Source organism: Plasmodium knowlesi, assembly GCF_000006355.2.
Source record: "Plasmodium knowlesi strain H genome assembly, chromosome: 8".
Taxonomy (NCBI): Eukaryota; Apicomplexa; class Aconoidasida; order Haemosporida; family Plasmodiidae; genus Plasmodium; species Plasmodium knowlesi.
This window is the reverse complement of record NC_011909.2, coordinates 448,994-471,316: the sequence shown is the minus strand read 5'-3', so window position 1 is coordinate 471,316 and position 22,323 is coordinate 448,994. Positions and strand designations below refer to the sequence as shown.

The window sequence follows — 22,323 nt, the reverse complement described above, 5'->3', positions numbered from 1 at the left end:
ATAGCATGTCATGTATCTTTTTGAGCAAATGTGCACCGTTACTGCTGTAGCTTGTTCTGAGAATTCACCCCTCTGTGAACCCACCGCCTCCTCCATGATGGTGCTTGTAAATTTAGCAGAAGTAACACTCATACTCCTTGCCCCCCGTCTCTTTAGCTTTTTAGTTCTACGTTCATACATATATAAAGTATGTATATATATATATATATATATATTTATTTTTTATTTATTTTTTTTTTTTCATATTTATGTACCCGCTACAACATGGCAGGCGTGCGTACATGTTTGAGTGTGTAGCTCATGCAAACATAATTATTATCGAAAAAAAACATTTCCCTTTTTTAAATTAACAACCTCAACGTCTTCACGAATGTACATTTTTGTTTTAATAATATGTGTTATGTGTATTACCTGCGCCGGGTGCACACACACATAGGTAAAAAAAAAATACTTACATATAAATGGACATGTACAGATATATGTACAAGCGCGCTTATCTCTACAATTAAGTACATTTCCCCCAGCAACTCAATTAAAAGCATCATTTAACATTGTGATGGACTAGGTGCTCTTAAAAACACTTGTTACATGGAAAACTTCACGAAGCATTCGTGTCGTCGTCGTTGGGTGGCGAATCCCCATTCAGAGCTCTTTTCGAATCGTTAACTATTATCTCGTTGCCTGATTCAGCAGAAAGCGGAAAAGTTGTCATATAAAGGAAAACGCTAGGGGGATGAGCGAATGTGTAGAGAGCCGATATCTGGTTACTCCTTTTTTTTTTTTTTTTTTTTTTTTTTTTTTTTTTTTTTTTTTTTTTTGCTTATGCTATGTTACTCTTGTAGAGTATGTAGGAGGAGAGTTTCGTCTTTCCACTAAAGTCAGCGTAGTCATACACACTGGCATTGTTCTTCAAAGAGGAAAAAAAAATTTGGTTGATGTTAAGAATAAAATGAGCTAGCATGGGTACGTAAAGACATGTCTGATCATATTTCCTTCCTAAATGCGTTGCACATGCATTGTACAATAATGATTCAGACGATTTTAAATTTACGTGGTCTTTCATTTGAACATCGGCTCCGTTTTCTATCAAAAGCTTGACAATCTGAAGTGTCCGTTCGAAAGTGAGTGGTAGTATGTGTTTTTACAATATATGTAGAAGCGGTGCAAAGTACATTTTAGGGGTTCCTTTTTGCGGGGTTACGGATGCCAAGTCATGTATATATATGACCATATATACAGTTATGCAGAAACTAGCAATGGTTGAAATTGTTAGGAGCGTTGTGTGAGAGCATTACATCGTAGTGCTTGTTTATAATAGCGTAAAAGATGGGGCTCTGTCCCTCCTGCAAGTGGGGGAAGCAGCATTTTGAAGTCAGCTGTTAGTTATCTCCTATAAAAGGCGTCTCACATGACTGGTATGCATGTGTGAAGAAATGCACTAAATTGGTAAACGTTCGACAAGAATCCCTCCTATATCCTAAGGATCTTCTTTACTGCTCCACCGTTTCGTCCTAACATTGTCTGTTATGTCTACGTTGGCATTATTTTCGATGAGGAACTTGGCAATGTTCAGGTGCCCATATTTCACGCTGATATGAAGGGGAGATATCCCGTTAGCATCCTTATGATTTATGTTACTTCCTTTTTTCAAAATTATTCTCGCCATCTTTAGGTTACCATTCCGGCAACTGTACCAGAAAGCTGTTCTGTTATTCTGCATCGAATATCGATAAGGACAAGGAGGTGTAGTAAATGGGGTGAGGCATCATTTAATCGTTCGGGTAATTACTTAGCGTGCACCAGGGAGATTATTGCCCTTTTCTGTATTGTAACGTTTGCATTCGTACTGGAAGTATGGGATTCACATGCATGTTAAGGGAGTACGCATGTTCATACTCCCTTTGGTTCATATGCCAGGGACTCATTTGAGCACATGGGAGACACGTATTATTCCCATTTTACCGGAGGCTGGACGTAATCCCCAAGGGGAATTTGCAACTTAGACAAGGAAACGACATCTTCGTAAATTCCTATCAAAAATTTGATTAAATGTGGAAAAGTGGTTGAGCGTTGTCGCGAGTCGTCGCCCAAGTGGCGGATTAGCAAATTCTCACCAAAAAAAAAAAAAAAAAAAAAAAAAAAAAAAAAAAAAAAAAAAAGAATAGAGGAAATTACATCACCCAGGATATAACAGAGCGCTCACAAAAAATGAAAGAAAATGGCACGATACCTTTCCTCGCTGCTACGAGCAATTTTACTCTCTCTTCCTGGGTGAAAAAATATGGCCGTATAGAAAGCGTTACTTTTTTTTGACCGCCTATGTATCATGGAAATGTGTGCATGCGTCTGCCCATTTGTGCGTCTATCTATTTGTGCAGAGCTTAGCTTGTAGATGCTCCTCCTTTTTAACCGTTGCCATGCTTTTCTCACATTGGGAACGCGAAGGACATAAGGAGGAATTCTAAGGGCTCCTTCTGTACGTTGTGTAAATTCAATATTCTTGACATAGGACTTTCAATGGAATTTTTTTTTTTTTTTCAATTCTCACGACAATTTTTTTTTTTTTTTTTTTTGCGCTAGTTTTCAGTCCCCCTTTTCTGTAGACGCCAATGATTTTAGCAGAATATCTCCTTCCCCAATTCGTGCTCTTTTGCAAAAATTAATTTATCGTTTTTTCCTTTTTTTATGTGCACATTACATAGGGAGGAGTTCGCAAGGATATATAATTACCAACCTGTGTGTGCATGATGCAGGAAATTAAACCTCTCCCCAACACTTTCTTACATACACGTGAAATCCATCTCTTCCATTCATTCGTGTATTCACGCGTAATTACAAAATGGGACGAATAAAGGACAAGGAGAAAACCTTAAAATTGGTGAAAGACAATGGAGAGTCTTCAAACACGCTCGGGGACTACACGGGTGTGGGGACTGTGACCTTCTATCTTAACAAAAAACTAAAAATAAAGGAAAAGTATTATGGAAATATCTTCCATGGAAAAAAACACGGATATGGTTGGTCACGTTTATCCCCCTTGTGAAGAAACATCGTTTTTTTTTTTTTTTTTTTTTTTTTTTTCTTAGCACGATTCTGCATTTTTCCATTTTGGCTCCGTTTCCACAGCATCGTAGATCTCTTTGGTGTCTCTTTCCTTATTTTCCGCCTCCAAACAGGTGAGTATAAATACCAGAATGGAGATTTTTACCAAGGGCTGTATGAGCATGGCAAGAAGAATGGGATCGGTACTTATTTTTACAACATGGAAGACAAGCAGGGGAAAGACAAAGGGAGAGGAGCGAGGGGGGCAAAGGATGAGAGTAGTGAGGAGGAGGAAAAAAGCGATGATGACAAAGGGAAGAACGAGAACAGCGATGAGGAAAGGGGCATCGATGAAGAGGGCGATGAGGAAAATAAGGAAAGTGGCAAAGATGGGGATAGCGAGAAGGACACGAGCGAGGAGGAAGGTGAAAATGATCAAAGCGGAAGCAACCAAAGCGGTGACGACGAAAGTGGTAACGAAGAAGGTGATGAAGACGAAGGTGATGAAGACGAAGGTGGTGAAGACGAAGGTGGTGATGAACAAAGCGGTGACGAACAGAGCGATCAGAATGAACAAGACAAGGGGAAGGGCGCCAATAATGATGGCTATCAAAATAACAAAAAGGGGCATAAAGCAGCTGATAATGAAAAAGATGCCTCCAAAAGGTTGCTAAATCTTATGCAAAAATGGAATAACACAAAAATGAAAAAAGAAACGATTATCCCCCCGAAAGGTAATTACATAAATATGTTAGCGTTACCCCCCGGGGAGGTATATCCGATCCTTTTACGTGTTTTTGTTTCTGACCCTCTCTAGGGTTTCAGAATTTTGTACATTTGCTTGTATATAAGTGCACACGTTTATATATACGTTCGCAGATAAAGGGAGCTTCTACTATGGTAACTATGCCAACGGTCTCAAACACAACGAGGGAATGATGCTGTACAGAAACGGAGATGTGTACGTAGGTGGCTGGAAGTTTGGAAAGAAGAGCGGATGGGGTTAATCAGACATGCATATGCGCAGTGTGCGCGTGTGTAATGTATGCGTATTTATGTACTTATGTATGTGCGTAAGCGAATTTCCCATTTGTTCACGGAAGCTCAATGTCCATCACAAAATAACACCTTCCCCCGCAGGAAGATACACATACAAAAAGTGCAAAAGCATTCTGGAAGGACATTGGGAAGATGGATATTTAAAGCACGGAAAATGGATCCTACCAAATGGTTTTTTACGTTTTTTTTTTTTTTTTTTTTTTTATAAAATGATAATGTTGAGCTGATCAATCACCTCTGGTGGAGTTATAAATTTCCCGTTGAGCATACCCCCCCCCCCCTATATGTGAATAAAGTCCACACCTTGTGCTCCTCTGATCTCACCCACACAATTCCCATCTTCCCTCCGCCCTTTCAGGAATGTACTTCGTGGGAAACTTCAAAAATAATAAGCCCTCGGGAGATGGCGTCTGGGCATTTGCGGACCGAACACAATTAAATGTTTTTTATTATGAAGTTAAACAGGTAAAATGAGAAAAAGAAGATATAAAATGAAAAATGAGAATGAGTAAAAAGAGGTTCATCATATATTGTTATACAAAATAATTAACGAATTGCATAATTTATTCATTTGGAAAAGAATAACAAATAAGATGACATATTATTTACAGTTTGTCTATATGCATGTAATACAAATAGGCAATACATACAAATAATATGGATGAAAAAGAAAAAAAAAAAAAAGAAGATACTGACAAAATGAAAAAAAAAAAAAAAACTCGTTCATATAATATACATACATGTACTTATTATAATCCATAAACAAAACATTTAATCACAGAAATTTAAAAAAATTCCTAAAGGGGAAGTTGAACAAGGAGATCCAGATAGTTTACTGAATTATAAACCATTGTATATTACATCCACCAGGTGATAATTTGACAAATTGCGTTGGACAAAATTGGATTTTCATTTATTTTTTCTTACTCCCCACTGAAAAAAGGTAAAAAAAAAAAAAAAAAAGAAATTGCAATCGCAATATGTGTTTGAGCAAAACGATGAGAAAAGCACGCTCAAATGAAGCGCAGAAGGAACATCATCAACGATACGCAAAAACAACCCGTTGCAAAAAGGGTGAAATATAAATTTTCCGTAACAGCTCATCATCCATCATCAGTTATCTCTTACTTTTAACATCGAAGGGGGAGATTCCCTTTTTCTTATTTTTGTAATACTCGAAGTATATCCTGTAAATATTTCAAACGATGGATGAGGGAAGGACGCGGTGTGAATTTGTGTTCCACAGAAGGGGAAAGGTATACACATATATATGTATATGTGGGAGTGCACATATAGTGGTAATGCATGCTTGGGTGGGTTATATACTTAACGACGGTTAAGTGCGCCACGCGTGTCGATATATGTGCATATATGTTTATATGCATGTGTATACATGCGTACATACGCATGTGTATATGTGGAGATACACTTTTCTTTCTGCATACAACGCTACTCGTTCATATGCGCCCTTACCAGTTAATGCTGATGGCGAACCCCACAAGACATACTAAAAATCCATAGTACATGTAGATCAAGTTCTTGTCCTTCTTTCTTGCATATTTCATATCGAAGGAGTATATATATTTCAGAACAGTGATGAATATTGCAACTATTGCAAGGTTAACTATTCTGAAATATTTTTCAACACCAGTTCCAAAGAGTGTCCCCATAAGGGATTTGCAACCTTCAATTATGGAGAAGTCAAACAACCCCTTCTTCTTTTTCCCGATGTTTAATTTCAGCTTCATTTTGTCTTCGATTTGTATACCTGGGGGGGGGGGGAGAGGAATATGATGAGGATTCTTTTAAAATGTGGTTACTGTTGGTAAAGGGAATTATATAGCTCGTGCGCGCAGGGCCTGCTGTTTTCCGTATGTATGGGCATGTTATATAATATAAATATGCTTAGTTAGCTTCACTCTTAGCGCTTGCGCCACTATTATATTACCGGTAAACTATAAATTGTTATTCGTAGGATCTCCCACGGTACGGTTAGAAATATCCTTCAAAAGGATGGCTTCTAATGGTAATGGTGTTTGGGTAATGGCTTATTGATTTGCGGTATTTTTCAATTTCTGCAATGTTTGCAATGTTTGCAATTTTTGCAATTTTTGCAATTCTTGCGTAATATTTTTTCTGTTCTTATACTTTTTGGTTGTTCTTAAGGAATGTTATTTAATCGCAATTCAGATGAAATAACCTTATTTTGCGAGATATGTCTACGTAAATATATATTATTTTATATATTTCCTTTTTGTACTTCAAAGTACTATTTTTTTTGCAAAAACAAAAAATTTTTTTTTTTTTATCTTGAAAAAAGCTACTTGAATCTTTTTCTTATATGTTTATTTACGCAGGTATACTTGTACAAATATATTTTTGCATGTACATTTATGCGTAAATATTTTTTAGGCATATAATTATATTTTAACTTAAAAAAAAAAATGTATTTTAATTAAATTAATTTTTTTTTTTTTTTTTTTCGTCATTTAAGCGAAAGCGATATGCGTCATACGCATTCATAGCATAGTTGGTTTACGAAAAAAAGCAGATAAGTCGGTAATTCAATCCTATATTCAATTCGCCCGAATATTTTTTTTCTTAGAATGAAGCTTTTTTTTTTTTTTTTTTTCGCAGCTAGAAAAATTCATATGGCGGCGCGTAACGAAACAGATTGTGGTGTCGTAGAGTATTTCCTTGCAATAAAACGAAAAGTATTTGTTCTGGTGGTATATAGAACAATTTTTTTTTTTTTTTTTTTTTTTTTTTTAAGCTTAGTTATTCATATGTACATGTAAAAACAATGTGGTTGTAGCAATTATTTTTATACTTTAGCTTTGGGGTTAAATTCCATCATGGCTGACTGTTTCAGAACATGCAGGAATGTATTTATTCTTAGACTAGCGTTTGTCCCCTTCTTCCCTTTTCCTCGTGCCTGCGCCAATGGGGGGAAAAAGCAGTATATATTTATAGCATGCGTCGCAATAGCAACAAGTATGCATATATAAACAAAATAAACAATGGCAAACATTTCATTGTCCCATGGGTAGCTCCATATATAGCGAGATATATATAAAACGTTGTAATGTCATATATATTCCTGGTGGTGGTGCAAACCCCATACATAATATATATTTATGTTTTATATATATTCTGCTATAATACTATGTTTGATAAGCGCTACCAGTAATGAAAGGAAAAGAGGGACAGTACGCGCTGGAATTTATGCCAATGGTGATTTTCGTGGTACTGCATTTGCAGGAACGGTATGATCACCATTTTTGTAATTCTTACAAGATGTAAGTTTTTTGCTTATTGTTTCATTTTATGTACCGACGCTAAGTAGTAGATTTTACTTATACCACGATGTAAGGTTGATCCGTATGAGGCGCGTAGTGCCTTTGTTGTCATTCGGTTTGTTCTGTTACGTTCAGGTTTTATTTCTTCGCGCCAGAAGAACCGTTGGGGTTGGGGGCAGGTTGTATGCATTATTTTTTGTCCGTATTCGACCCCTATTAATTTCGATTCTCACGCCCATGGGCGAATATGTTCCTAAAGATGAACATTTGACAAGTCTCCCCCCCCCCCTGGCCCCCAATTCGCGTAACTGTTCTGTACATACATGCATACATATATTTTATAACTCTTTTTATTTGGCAACACATATACGATTTTTTCATGTTTGTTTTTTGTACCTCCCTTTTTTGGGCGATGCCCCTACATTTTGTTGCGCAAAAATTCACCGCACTAAATGTAAATAAAAAAAAAACCTCATTGAAAAGAATTATATAAAAACATATGCCGTTTTATTCGAGCATCTTTGTGGAAAGGGTTCAGATTTTTTCTCGTCTTTATCACCTGTTCTTTGTTTTTTTTTTTTTTTCTTTTTCCTACTAATAATGAGGAATTACTATTCAATTAACTGCTTAACTTAAATGGAGGTATGTCAAGATGACCCATATCGATAATAGAACAAAAGAAAAAAAAAGAAAGAAGGCAAAGTGAATAACTTCATTCTAATAATTTATCCACCTACTTTACAGTGACCAACTGTCATGACAATTCACACTGTGCATGTTGCTATATATTATACATGTGCGATGTACCCCCTTTTTCTATTTTTAATAAAATTTCTCAGGACGAAAATTAAGGGAAACCACTGATAAGTTTGCATATTATGCATTCGCACAGATAATCCATGCTACAAAGCAATTATGTAAATAGCTACACGTTTGGGAAAGCACACATAAGAGTTTTTTATCTTCCTTTTTTTTTATGTTTCTCTTTACGTTGTTAGGGACTGACCCCTATTTTGGGGTACCCCTTTGTGTGTTGTACTATAAAAAACAGACACATTCTATAACATTAAAATGATGGCGCTGCGGATTTATATTTCTGTTCTGCCCCTCTGAGTCATGGTATAAGGAAAGCGAGCTCTTTCTTTCTCCCCTGTTCGATCTCTAAAACCAGTTTAGCAGGCCATTCCGCCATAATAATGTTCTACCTTCTTCTTAAACGTTGTAATTTTGGTCCCCCATAGGGATGAAGAAACAAATTGCCGGTGCGATGGTTCTTCAAAAACTCTTTTCAAGAAGTACAAAAATAAAAGGCAAGCCAGGACAAAGCAATGGGAAAATATATATATATATATATATATATATATATATATATATATATATATATATATATATATATATATATATATATATATATAATTTCACGGCGCGAACGTGAAAGCATTACGAATAGCACATTGCATCCCCTTTTTCCATGTGCCAATTATTCGGCAATTTGCTTGCATGTAAAAGAAGTTAAAAATTTGTATCATCTTAATGATTAACGGTAAAATAAAGCGCACTTCGTTTTTTCTGTTTTCTAAATAACTTAAAAATTGTTCATAACAATGTGCAATGGAAACACAAGGACAAAATTAAAAAATAGCACATCTATTACTCCCTCCGAATTACTCCTACGGAGTAGCAAACTTTAGACATGTGATAGAAATACAACGTGCTAGTCTTTATGTGCAAATTTTTGCAAAAAGGCTGATTGGAAAAAAAAAAAAAAAAAAAAAAAAAAAAATAGCACATTGTATTAGCGATAACATATATCCACTTACTCTTACATATGTAAGCAAATCTGTCTGTAAAATCCATTGAGGAGATGGCACCTCCCTCCAACGATGCCAATGAATCGGCTCTCATGTAGAACCCCTTGGGGGGTCAGTACACGTTTAGAAGTAGTTGGGATGACCCATCTACGGGGGAGGTGGCGAAAATGAAAAAATGGCAAAACAGGTGAAGGAAACGTAAGCGAGGTTAATGAGGCAAAATGGCTAAGGAGCCGCTTTTGATGAATAGCCGGGGTAGATCCGTAACCCTCTTAAAAAACTACACGTGTGTTCGCCTAAATGAAGGATGCCCTTGAGACGAATATGAATGGAAAAATAATGCTTAGAACAAGTTTCGAACGTTGCCACAAATTGGTGGGAAGGTGTAGCACATGGCACATAGCCGCATCCTATGCTTAGCTTAAAAAAAAGAAGAAAGAAAAAAAAAACACATTACAATGGGGTCGTATGTGCATAAGAAGGAAGGATGGCTCTGAAAAAAAAAGGGTTCACACTACCTGCATGCTATATGTAAAAATTGTTATTTTGTAGAAACGCCCTACCCCCCTAAGGTGAATGCATAAAAAAATTGTAATTTTTTTTTTTTTCGGGTCAAGTAGCATTCGGGAAACGCTTCTTAATCTGTGTATAAGATACCTAAAACAGTTGCGATGAAAATTAAAAAAAAAAAAAAAAAAAAAAGATGCAAAAGAAATGATAAGAGAAAAGAACAAAAAAGGGGGTAGGATCGAAACCGATACATTTTACGATAAAGTATTCAAGGCGCAGGTTTCTTCTCCGTTGATGTTTTCATTATTTCCTACCATGTGAACATTCTTTTTCTCACATTAAAAAAAAAAAAAAAAAAAAAAAAAAACAGTAAATTAATATAACGATAAAAGGGGAAATGAAAGCGGAATCTCGGAAGGGGCAACGAAATGAGGAGTGACATGTTAAGCGAAAGGAAGAGAAGCTGTAGGTGATGAAGTTATAAATTATGTAGATGCGCAAGTTAATGAACGGTACAATCTGTCAAGCGAGACAATCCGCCAAGTGGTACCACCTGTCGAGATGAGGACCTCCCCCATCGTCCACGGGCAAATGTGTCGCATTCATCCTGCGCTGCCTTTTTCTCCAACCGCTTGAAGGCGAATAGAACGCATACAACAGCAGCACACCAGGGGCCCCTTTCCCCAGAGCATTAAAATGTGGGAAGAGTGGGACGATGAGCATTTTGTGAAAATTTTTTTCGACTGGAAGATATTTGCCAAATATGCAAAGGATAATGAATTTAGGGAGCTAGAAGAAGGCATAAAGAAGGAAACTAGCACTTCCAGCTATCTGAACCTAAATGAAGAAGACGTAGAGAAGGAGGCGAATGACAACATTCTCTTGATACTGCAGTCGTTTATTATAGAAAAAAAATACACAGATGTTTCTGATTACCTCGTTAATATAATTTTAAGGTGGAATTATTACACAAGCTTGAGGAGCGAAAAAGAGCTCGATTCTAATGGTGTAAAGAATCGACTAAAGATAAATGTAGATATTTACACTCTACCAGATGTGTACAGAAATTTTCAAGAATATTTTTATTCATACTTTCCATTATTCCTCATCGAAACACAACAATTAATAAACAACAAAAAGGAAAATGAAAATATAAAAGAGTATGACGTAACGTTACTTAACACCCCCAAGGAAATTTACAATTTTGAATTTACCATCAACATAGCTTATGACAGCCTCCTGTATTCAAATCTTTTTTATGGTGATCTCATTATCCTTAGGTTTGTTCCCAAAGGAACTGCAAAAAATGATTCTCATAATATTTACACCCCTATGTTTTGCTCCTCAAAGAGAAATGAAGAAGAGGTAATATCTAGTGATTCTGAAAATGACAAGTTGGAGGTAGGTTCCTCTGGCTCGTGTACCCATTCAGAAGGTTCACAAAATTGTGAGGAAGTTAAGGAAGTGAGGGAGGAGGAGCTTGTCCAAAACACAGACCAAATCGGTATCTCCATGTTAGACGAAAAGGAAAACAAACTCAACGATGGCACCAAGTCGGGAAGACACGAAACGAATGTACAAACGAATGCACAAACGAATGCACAACCAAATGCACAACCAAATGCACAACCAAATGAACAAACGAATGCACAACCGAACGACGAAACGAATGAAGACATTTACATGATCAGAAAATATTGCGTCCGTCATATGTTAGGTTATGTAATTTCAAAAAATAAGGAACAAATAAAAATCAAATTTAATTTGAATTATAAAAATTTTGATATCATTGATAAAGTCAGGAAATATATAATTTACGAAATTTTCGTAGCGGACAAATTGGATTATTATTTTACGCGTGTGTCTAAGGTGATCAGCTTGATTTCAACTCTGCGGTTATTTAACTGCTTTTTCAATTTTAGGAACTCCGCCTTGTTGAATGAAATTGTTGAAGTTAATCCAAGTGGAGAAAGTCACGTACACGCACCTAGCGTCACTTGTAAGGGGGAGGTTAATCAGGATGATAGCACCAGCGAGGAGGAGAACTATATCCATCTGCAGACGAAGAGGAGGAAAAAAGAACACATAGGTGATGAGCAGGTTAACGAGACCAACTCAGAACAAATACCAAATGGAGAACAACAGAAAACCCACCCTGCAGAAACCATACCAGATGAATCATTGAATGGGCATCCAGATATAACAGAGGATATGGAGGAAACACTTAAGCAAAAAATTAAGGATTATTTGATGAAGTTGAAATGGTCAGGAAGGAAGGAAGACATCGGTGTGAAAATTGAGGAGCACACTTTTAATGAAAATGGTAGTGAAAATCATAGCACAAAAAGTAGGATAACCAGAAATATCCAAACGAACATCAAAGGGGAGGAATCCTCCTTATACGAACACACAAATCTAAAGACAAATGATTCCGGGAAGGATAACAATTTAGCAAAAAGGGAACCCCCACTCCTTTGGGAGAAGCAATATGAAGGCTTCCATTACATACCAGAGGCGCTAAAAAATAAATTCCTAAGTATGTACAATAAGTACCAATTAAGGGCCATTAACAACAGCATAATGAATGAGGGGATTACACTCATTCAAGGCCCTCCCGGCACAGGGAAAACTACGACAATTTTGGGAATTATCAGCGCGCTCATTTTTTTTCAAAAGGGTGAAATGAATCCTAGTAGGAATCCCCTCAGTGACAATTTGTTATCTGCCTATGAGGACGGAGAAGAAGAAAAGGGAAATAAGAAGAAAAAAAAGAGCCCGTACGTTTGGATCAATTACGACAAGAAAAATGACCACTGCTATTTTAACGACAACTGCTTCAACGCAATGGAATACGAAGACTTTTTTGACCACATCGAAAAAAACGAAGAAGAAAAAAAAAAAAAAAACGTCTTCCACATTAGTAAAGGAAACAAAAATGAAAATAAGTATGCATATGCAATCCATCTGAGCATTATGAATGCGTCTAGTAGAATGTTAAAGAGTGATGACAACCATGTAGAAGAAAATAATTCAGGTGAAGAGGAAATTCTTAAAAATAATGAAAACAGAATAAAAAAATTGATTGCCTTAACGGAGACATATTATAATTCCTACGTGAACAGCGATAATGTGGCGAAGAAACCCGACTGCGTGGAGGAAAGGAATACCAATGAGAAACTGAACTATTCATACTACGTTAGTGATAGCAGTGCGTACTCTTTTGCGTCCGGAACATCGGGACAAGTATCACAGAAAGGAACGAAAAACGAATTAATGAGCAAAAGTTCGAACCTAATTCCCCTTAGGGAAAAAAGAAAGTGGAAAAGGAAAACCCCGACGGAAGATACACAACAAGCCATTTTTAAAAAGGAAAAGATAAAAAAGCTAAACTTAATTAAGAACAAAAGAATACTGGTATGTGCCCCATCTAACGCAGCCATTGATGAAATTTTGAGAAGGCTAATATCGTCTAGTAACGGAATTCTAGACGAAGATGGAAATTTTTTTAATCCTATAGTTACGAGAATAGGGAGAAATGTAAGCACAGACATATTAGAATTTAGCCTGGAATTTAAAGAACAGTTATTTTTATTTCTTAATAAGAAGGAAGAAAATAAAATTATAAAAAAAAATTTATTGAAAACGTCCACCATTATTTGTTCAACACTTTCTGCCAGTTCAAACACATCCCTAGTTAACTACATTGATTCCTTCGACGCAGTTATAATTGATGAAGCGTCTCAGTCAGTCGAGTTGGATATTTTAATACCTTTGTCATTTTCTTGCAAGAAAATTATTCTGGTAGGAGATCCAAAGCAATTGTCAGCGACGGTTTTTTCGCTATTTGCAAAGCGGCGCATGTATGCCAGGTCCCTGTTCGAACGATTACAAAAGAAACATAAGATGAACAAGTGGAAATATAATTTGTTGTCCATTCAGTATAGGATGCACCCAGACATTTCATACTTCCCAAATAAGTATTACTACAGGAATAAAATTACCGATGCCCCTTATTTTCTATTTACCCTTTTTAAAGAAATGAAAATGAATAAGTACATTGCAAATTTGAAGAATGATTTACGGGATCAACACACGGGAGCAATTATCGAAAGGGAATCTTTTTACAAATTCGATTTATTTCACTTTATGCAAAATAACTTTGGTAATTTATTGCCCCCAAATTTTCACGATATATATTTATGTCAGAAAAATCAAGGGGCAATTGACTGGTTCAGTATACCCTTACTTAGACATAGCGTTTTTTACGATATATCCTTTTCGAAGCAAAGGAAAATAAAAAACTCCTACATCAACATTGAAGAGAGCGAAGCTGTATTGCAGTTTATCGAGTTTTTGCACTTCATCTTTACCGCAGAGAATGTGAAGGAGTGGTACAAACGAATAGGCATCATCACCCCTTATGCTACGGAGAAATTTTTTCTAAAGAAGGAGCTAAAAAGGTTCTTCACAAAAAAGGGTTACAAAAATAATATTTCTAATTTTATTGACATTGGAACTGTGGATGGTTTTCAGGGAACGGAGAAAGACATCATCATATTTGTGTGTGTGCGGACGAAGGGTTCGCTCAAGAGGAGGAAGAAGAAAAAGGATAACGAGGCTGATAGTGACGCAGCGAACATAAGTTCCGCATCTTCCGTGGAGGATAATGTGGACGACGAAGTGGATGACTCTAATATGTTTTTCTCCAGTTACAAACGGTTAAACGTGGCCCTAACTCGAGCCAAATATAATCTGTTCATTTTCGGAAACTGCAGTTTCTTGAAAAAATGCGATGCCTGGGGTAAGATTATTAAACACTACAAAATGAGGAACAAGGTAATAAAAATAAAATACAAGAAATTTAAAACGAGGATGAAAATTTTGTCTGAAAATGTGACAGAGGAAGACCTGTTCGATGAGAAGGTTCAGGTGATTAACAAAAAAATCGAAAATTCTTTTTATAACAAAAATATAATAGATTACAATTTCGTGCCAACTTGTGAGAATGAAAGTCCATCCTTCGATTTGAAAGGTTTCCTTTACTCTGTTGGACTGAGCCAGGCGGAAGAGGACGGAGATGGAGGTTGTGAAGGGCAGAATGAAATAAGTATTAGTGAGAATAAATATGGATTGGGAAACCCCTCAGCAAAGACGGATAATAAATCTGAGGAGAGGGAAATCTTGAACTTTTTCAAGCAGCTGTATAATGACGACTTTGGGGTTGCGGACGAATTTGACTTGGGGCGGGACCAGATGGGGGGGGCACTAACCGAACCGTTAACCGAATCGGTAATCGAACCGGTAATCGAACCGGTAATCAAACCGGTAATCAAACCGGTAATCGAATCGGTAATCGAACCGGTAATCGAACCGGTAATCGAACGAACGAGTTGCACAGATCACCTAATGGAGGTCTGCCCGAAGGAGGGGGAACCATCGCAGATCACCGACCACACCAAGGCCCCGCCAAATGGTACAAACAATGGTGTTAAAAAGGAACCCGTAGAATTAATCGAAGTGATAGATCTTGAAGACGATGCGGAAAGTACAGAACGAATCAGTATAAGCGGAAATGCTGAGGAAGTGAAAACACAAAATTACAATCAGGAGGAATTCAAACAAAAGGGCCTTTCCTTATCAGCATCCTCCGCGTTAAGGAAGGAAGGTTCTGATGTGGATCTCTTCACACGTATAACCAAAGGAGGCGATGAAACAGTTTCCAACATTAATGAAGGACATCCTGGCACAACCCCCACAATGATAGAAATAAATGAAAATTTGATAAACAGTAATTACTTTATCGATATGTTGTATAACCACTGCAAGGTGAACAGAGAGCTCATCCTCGTCGTGCAAAGTGTTCTACCTAATTTTTCACGACAAATTTTATTCAAGCAATAGGTATAACGAATTGGAAAGTTTGGCACTCATGGTGACAGTTTCTCGCTTGTACAAGACGAATGGTAATGTGCAAGGTGCATGTTTCGTTCGTTGGGGAGGAAGTAATTTCCACGGCACAGCTGTCTATATAAATATTTGTATCACATTTGGAAAAAAACCTTCACACAAATAGCACTTATAATTGGCCATTAATTGACAGTCCATTGGCCAATGATTGACCGTTTGCTAATTACCTCCCACACATATTTGTTTTTTCCTTCTTTTTTGTTTACCCTTCCAAGGGAATTCTTTTGCAAATCACTTAACATATCTCCCATAACGGGAAATAAAACAGCAGTCGAAATGAATGCCATTTTGTAAAGCTTCATGATAACGATGGTCACTGCGGCGGTGAAGTTACGTTACTCCGTTTGGGAAAAAAAAAAAAAAAAAAAAAAAAAAAATCCACATATTATGTGCACATTATATGCACATATAGTACAATGTGTTTGCGCATTTTAGTTCACCGTGTTGATGTGTATGTCCAGCCTAGAAGAAGCAAAAAGACTCCTTTCAATAACGCAACGGGAGAGACAGTACACAAAGGGTTACCCATTTGACGTACTTCCATGCCAAATAAGTGCATCTCACGCGAGGTTACGTGTGTCCTCGTCCAGTAGGCCAGCACATATAAACTACGATAAGGGTGATAAAACAAAAAAAAAAAAAAAAAAAAAAAAAAAAAAAAAAAAAAAGCATTTTACAATAGGGGTAGGCATATTGGGAGACAAAATTCCTTCAAAATTATAGTACACTTACATATGTGTTGGCTCATTTGGGCACAGCGCGTTTAACTAGCTTGACCTGCCTAAAAGGGAAAATTGTTCTGAAAATCAAACGGTTTGTTGTCCGCATTGGGCTCATTTCCAAAGGGCCCAATTGGATCATAGCGCAAATTCTTCGGGTTAAAAAATTTATTGTCCGGGCCGACTAGCAATCCATCTGGCCTTAAAATGGGGATATTATTCCGAAGATCCGGGATTAAATTTCGTCCAATGTTCGGATTTTTATCATCAAAATGGTTGTCATTATAGTTTGGTAAGAGGTATGGGTCTGGGGTGGTGTGGAAAGTATTTCTAAAGTGCTCATTTGCGTTGGATTCTATGATGAGTCCTTTCCCTTTATTACTACTGTTATCACTACTCATGTTGTTGCTGTTTTTTTTTTTCATGTGACTTAATATATGTGCCTGGAATACCTGCTCCAATTGTTCCATTTGGACATGCTCCTCCATGTTATCCTTTACACCTTCTTGGACGGTGCACTTATTTACATATTTGTCGACGTCAATTGTGACTGAGTGAACTACGCACGGCTGCGCAGTGTTGATAATTTGTACGACTAGCGAATTCTCTATTTTTACCAAATTCAAATTGTAGGTGTCATTGGTGTCTACAGATTTATACAGAAAGTTATAGCTACTTGAATTGCTTCTCCATTCAGGATCAATTAATATTCGACTTAAAAAAAATTTTCCCTTCTCAGAATCAATCATGTGTTTTATATATCCATTTGAAATTTTTATTTTTTCATAATTCTCTGATTTTTCATATTTCTTTTCATCATTCAGTTTGTAAATAAAATTATTATCCAAAATGCAGCTATGGAAGAAGAGCACCACCAGCTCTTCCTTCTTCATGTCCTCGTGAAGTTTTACGAGATCTTTAAAGGTATTGTGTTTTGCCATTTTGGTGACACCAAGTATTAATTTTTAGGGGGGAGAAATTTGGATGAGCCAAATTCAACGTGTTAACGTACTGTCACTCCCAAAAAATGTGCGCAGCTTCAACGTATACATAAGGGCGCATATAGCACCACTGTCTGTCCATTAAGCAGGCGCATTAAAATGGGTGGACAACACAATGGAGGAACTTGTGCCTTCTCTTAAAATTTTTTAACAAAATTTGCACACGCCACGTCGTTAAATTAACCAAACGGAAATTATTTTGTAAAATGGTGTTGCGATTATGTGGAGGAGATTATCGTACAACGGGATATGCCCCTCCGTTTACACTTTTTCTGGAAAGTATGAACAATTGCTCATGGGACAGCGCTTCTCCTCCTTGGTACATGTTTTTACGCTGAGCATATGAGGCGAAATTTGTTGGGGTGAAAAAATTTCCGAATTTTTTGTATCAAACGAGTTACGCCTCAAACTGCTTCAGTAAAAAGGGTACATTAAGCAAATTAACAAATTAAGGGGTAAAGTAAAAAGGCAAAAAAAAAAAAAGGCGCCTACACAATTTGCTATACCTCTTGAGCGTAGTGGAATGAACAGATTTGAAAAAAAAAAAAAAAAAAAAAAAAAAAAAAGTAACATAAGAAAATATTTACACGACGTATCCGTTCGAGCAGGAAAAATTCTGCCATACATGTGAAAATTACCTTCTTTTTTTTTTTTTTTTAAGTGCCTTCCCTTAAGGTACGAGAAAAAATCGTGTGTTAAAAAGCTGTAGTAGTTACACAAAACGGTGAATTTAAATTTTTTAAATTTTGGAGAATCTACGGGAGGGGTTTTATTTGTTTACTTTTTTTTTTTTTTTTTTTTTTCTCCCCATTTTGACCCTCTTAAAAAATGAATCCCCACACTTCACATATTTTTCCAAATTGAGGTTTCCACATTGACGCATTTTATTTGGCGCCTTGTGGAAGAGGTCGCGCTTTGACGTAGATGAATGGGGGAGAAAAACAGGCCGAAATAGAAAATCAACATAGGTGTTCACTTATGCTGTATGACGTCCAACGCGCGAAGGAGCCATCTTCACTTCAGTTGACGATCAGGAAAATATGTGTTCCAATGGAGTGTACCAATTAAAAAGAATCCTCCTGAGGTACAGTGAAACGGGCCATAGCAGCAGGAATGTTAGATTTTTTTTAAGATTCATTTTACCAGATTATAGGGATGAAAACAAACACCTAAATTTTGAAATACAGCATGAACAGTATGAAGAACCGAAGGCTACATTTGAATATATAAATAATAGCAGGTATGAAGTATCCTTGAAAGACGTAAAATCCAAACATATTGTTGATGTCATTAATTTATATAAGGACAGTGCGGGGAATTCGGATTATTTGAAGCATGGGGGGCCTAAGGTGTATTCGAACAAGAGGAGCATCCAGGTATATGCAGTTCTCCCAACGGGGAGGGAGGCGTGCTCAATGTCAACATATGAATATATGCGCGGGAAAAGCGCGTTCGTCCGTCGCCAATCGCCAAGCGTGCGAGGATTACACCGCACTTTTAATCATGCCTTCCCTTTTTACTTCCTTGTCTCTGCTCCCAACTCGCAGGGATTATGGTGCCCAAGCATATACAGTGAACTGAATGCCATCGCTTATTTAAAAAAGAAAAAAAAAAATAACATTAAGCTTCCAAAATATACGAGAGAAAGTCTAAACTTGAATCACGAGGTGATCAAGGGCAACGGAAGATGGGGCAATGAAAATTTATTTCCAAAAGGTTTCGATCAAAGATATTTAAAGAACATTTTTTGCTACCCATTCGAGAACAATGCACTAAAGACGAGCGAACAGGGTGAAGGGGGAAATACAACCGAAGCGCATATGAATTCTTTTTACAAATTTTACAAGAATTAGGGTATGCCCCCATGTATGTACATGCGCATCACAACACGCACCTGTTGCACGTCTGTTGCGCTGTATGGTGGAAAATCACATATTTCAGTGAATGGGCAAATGCACTAAAACCAGGATTCAGGGTTATCCCTCAATTGTGAGATCCTTTTTTTTCTTCTTTTTTTTTTTTTTTTTTTTTTTTTTTTTTATTCCTCATCACAGTGAATCTCCTCCGTGGTGAAATTCTTTTCCTTGCTCATCCTCTCCTGCAGTAAGATATCTTCAATTGCTTTGGGAGTTATATCCATCTGAGAGGGGAAGCAACGAAAAGGGGTGAATGTGGTACCCACAATATATGAGGGGTTAAAATGGATGTGCAGGAAGATGAGAAGGGGCAGGCCACACATGTAGGTGGGTAGCGGAACGAACCTCCAAGTAGAAAGAAGCAATGGTCGAAATGAGCGCATAATTACAGCGAGTGTTGTTTTTCTTGATTGTGTGTGCAAAGAGATTAAAAACAGTTTCGTCCCGTAGGTGCATGGCCGTGAAGTACTTTAAAATGTATATTATGTCGATGAGGTTAAAAGATTCGTAATTGTTTATCACATAATTAGTTAAATTTTTTACCAACTCTTGATGGTAATAATTAAGATTAATCAACCCTTTAACGACGTGTATGACATCCTCTTTGCTCAGATTAAAATTTTTTTCAAGTATATAAATAATTAGGTGGTCCTGAAATTTTGTGCTAGCCAAACCCTTCCAAATGAAGGAGAATATATAAAACATGTAACAGTTATTCTTCACGCTGGTATTTTGTAGGAAATTCTTTTTGTAACAATCGATGATGCAATGCCATAAGTCTGTCTTGACGTGAGGCAACAAAGATAAGGATCTCGATAAATTAATAAGTTCATAATTTTTGTACAAATCAGATTTTACATACTGAACAATTAATTCGAATATATCGTTAAGTAATTTTTTATTCACAGGCATTTCAATTTTGGCAATCCCAAAAAGGAGATTTTTTAAATCATTGTAATGTATGTTGCATAGAAAAAAGGGAAGGTAATTATTTACTATATAAATAATATCTTGATAATATTTTTTAATCTGATATTTTCTTAATTTATTTTTCTTCTGACCTTCATTTGGATTAGTAAAAATATTTTTATCTTTTAAAATTCTTCTTGATATATCAAAAAGGTACACACTTTCCTGCGGGCTCAGATTAATGCTATGTTCAACATTGTAATTGTTAATAATGTGATTATATAAATTTCGGTCCACATATATATTGTGCTTCATATAAGTTTTCTGCTTCCCGTATGAATAGATAATGGAAGGTATAACATTTTCATATTTACACAACGTGTTGGAACTCAGTCGGAAATTCCAATTGTCTATATCATCGGACATATCACTTGATTCCTTTCCACCATCCGATCCACTGTTATTTTCGTAAAGGTCATAATTCAAATCATCTATACATTCATTTTTTATCATTTCTTTATCTTCATTTTTTATGCTATCAGATGTGGGTGCGCCATTCAGTTGGTGAATTCCTTCTTTCGGACATTCCTTTTTCGATTCGTTTGTTGATTTATTTTCTCCACAGTTTTTCCCCCCTCGAGGGATATCTTCTTCAAAGGGATCATTTGATGGAAGCTTTCCTTCCTTCACAAACTTCTCATGCATGAGCATGCGCAACCTCAAACCCAACAGGGCAAAATATTTCTCCGCTTTAATGTTAGCATGACTGACACTCCATAGTAGCGAGCCGATACACTGCTCATTTAGAACAGAATAAAAGGTTAGGGATTTATCCAGGAGTGTTTCAAACAAATTCAAATTGATATTCTTACTTTTACAGTGCGTATTCAAAATGATACAAATATCTAAAATGTTTAAACTATCTGAGATGGCCAAAATACGGTTATAAATAAGTGAATAAATTTCTTCATTATTATAATTTAAGCATTTCAATCCTTTCAATATTAAAGAACAATCTCTTCCTGTAAATTTATTCATCCATTTTTTTATTTCCTTTTCGAAGAAGGAAAGCATATGTTTATTTGTGTACTTTATCTTACCCATGCTGTATACTATCAGGGCCAGTTCCTTACAGTCAATATCATGCAGTCTATTTATCACTTGGCTCCACACATTGTCGTAGAAATGTACATTGTGGTAACATATAAAAGCGTAGTGGTGTAAAATCATGACTATTTCACTTGTCCTCAGGTACTTCACAAAGGGTAGAATATCATTTGTGTACTTTACCAATTGTTGTTTGTCAATTCGGAAGATATTGTGGAAATCCCTGCACATGGATGACAGGTTACTTATTTCTATTTTTTTCAAGCCTAGAACCATTTTGTAGTTTATTATGGAGCTGGAGTTGTCTTCACCGCAGGGGGGGGCGTCCGCGTGGCTATGGATATGTTTGCACCGGGCATTGGTGCGCGAGGAGGGACTGAAGCAGGGGGGAATAGCACCACGCCCTATCGTACTGCTCCTTATCACTCCGTTACTTATCACACCGTTACTTATCACACCGTTACTTATCACGCCGCTCCCTATCGCGTAGGAACGTTTGGCGTAGGAACGTTTGGCGGGTGGACCTTTCGCCAGGATGAGCTTCACCAAAATGTCTTTCATATGCCAAAACGAGGGGTTCACGTTAGAAACATCTGTGCAAGATGGTCCGAAGTCGGGCTATGGGAAGATGATGAGTTTACCTTCTGCTCAGCGGCTTCTTTGGGGCCACACCTTCCCTTTTGCATTTGCGCATATACATAAAATTTTCCTTCCCAAAGGATTCAAGTTAACATAAAAGGGGGTTATACTATCCAACTGGTAAAAAAAAAAAAAAAAAAAAAAAAAAAAATTAATAACCATTAGGAGAGCCAAACGCCTGCTCGGGGATAGTAGCCCTTCACTCGATGTGACTACCGATTTGGGAAAAGGCCAAATGTGGGAAGGTGCCAGTTTTATACTTCCTCCAGTGTAGAAAACGTTGGAGCGAAATAAAACAAAATAAAATATCCTAGTAAGAACTGGAACAAAGCAATAACAGCGAC

General features: G+C 36.8%; 7 protein-coding genes across 7 annotated transcripts; 3 read left to right on the top strand and 4 right to left on the bottom strand.

Annotated features, from left to right (window-relative positions):
• Positions 1 to 598: 598 nt before the first annotated feature.
• On the bottom strand, positions 599 to 2,419 carry PKNH_0810300 (ankyrin-repeat protein, putative; the record flags this gene model as incomplete). The annotated part of the gene is made up of 8 exons (XM_002258707.2): positions 599 to 681; positions 835 to 907; positions 1,052 to 1,102; positions 1,296 to 1,343; positions 1,517 to 1,714; positions 1,963 to 2,030; positions 2,231 to 2,267; positions 2,411 to 2,419. The coding sequence occupies 8 exons, from the start codon at positions 2,417 to 2,419 to the stop codon at positions 599 to 601; spliced, it is 567 nt and encodes a 188-aa protein (XP_002258743.2).
• Positions 2,420 to 2,839: 420 nt separating this feature from the next.
• Positions 2,840 to 4,975, top strand: PKNH_0810200 (MORN repeat protein, putative; the record flags this gene model as incomplete). The annotated part of the gene is made up of 6 exons (XM_002258706.2): positions 2,840 to 3,017; positions 3,177 to 3,776; positions 3,922 to 4,044; positions 4,183 to 4,272; positions 4,460 to 4,566; positions 4,883 to 4,975. The coding sequence occupies 6 exons, from the start codon at positions 2,840 to 2,842 to the stop codon at positions 4,973 to 4,975; spliced, it is 1,191 nt and encodes a 396-aa protein (XP_002258742.2).
• Positions 4,976 to 5,014: 39 nt separating this feature from the next.
• PKNH_0810100 (succinate dehydrogenase subunit 4, putative) lies at positions 5,015 to 5,849 on the bottom strand (the record flags this gene model as incomplete). The annotated part of the gene is made up of 3 exons (XM_002258705.1): positions 5,015 to 5,034; positions 5,230 to 5,288; positions 5,575 to 5,849. The coding sequence occupies 3 exons, from the start codon at positions 5,847 to 5,849 to the stop codon at positions 5,015 to 5,017; spliced, it is 354 nt and encodes a 117-aa protein (XP_002258741.1).
• Positions 5,850 to 10,417: 4,568 nt separating this feature from the next.
• On the top strand, positions 10,418 to 15,622 carry PKNH_0810000 (DNA2/NAM7 helicase, putative; the record flags this gene model as incomplete). The annotated part of the gene is made up of 1 exon (XM_002258704.1): positions 10,418 to 15,622. The coding sequence occupies one exon, from the start codon at positions 10,418 to 10,420 to the stop codon at positions 15,620 to 15,622; it is 5,205 nt and encodes a 1,734-aa protein (XP_002258740.1).
• An 847-nt stretch (positions 15,623 to 16,469) lies between these two features.
• PKNH_0809900 (PI31 domain-containing protein, putative) lies at positions 16,470 to 17,348 on the bottom strand (the record flags this gene model as incomplete). The annotated part of the gene is made up of 1 exon (XM_002258703.1): positions 16,470 to 17,348. The coding sequence occupies one exon, from the start codon at positions 17,346 to 17,348 to the stop codon at positions 16,470 to 16,472; it is 879 nt and encodes a 292-aa protein (XP_002258739.1).
• Positions 17,349 to 18,448: 1,100 nt separating this feature from the next.
• Positions 18,449 to 19,261, top strand: PKNH_0809800 (uncharacterized protein; the record flags this gene model as incomplete). The annotated part of the gene is made up of 2 exons (XM_002258702.1): positions 18,449 to 18,784; positions 18,956 to 19,261. The coding sequence occupies 2 exons, from the start codon at positions 18,449 to 18,451 to the stop codon at positions 19,259 to 19,261; spliced, it is 642 nt and encodes a 213-aa protein (XP_002258738.1).
• Positions 19,262 to 19,446: 185 nt separating this feature from the next.
• Positions 19,447 to 21,901, bottom strand: PKNH_0809700 (heptatricopeptide repeat-containing protein, putative; the record flags this gene model as incomplete). The annotated part of the gene is made up of 2 exons (XM_002258701.1): positions 19,447 to 19,548; positions 19,670 to 21,901. The coding sequence occupies 2 exons, from the start codon at positions 21,899 to 21,901 to the stop codon at positions 19,447 to 19,449; spliced, it is 2,334 nt and encodes a 777-aa protein (XP_002258737.1).
• Between the last annotated feature and the right edge of the window lie 422 nt (positions 21,902 to 22,323).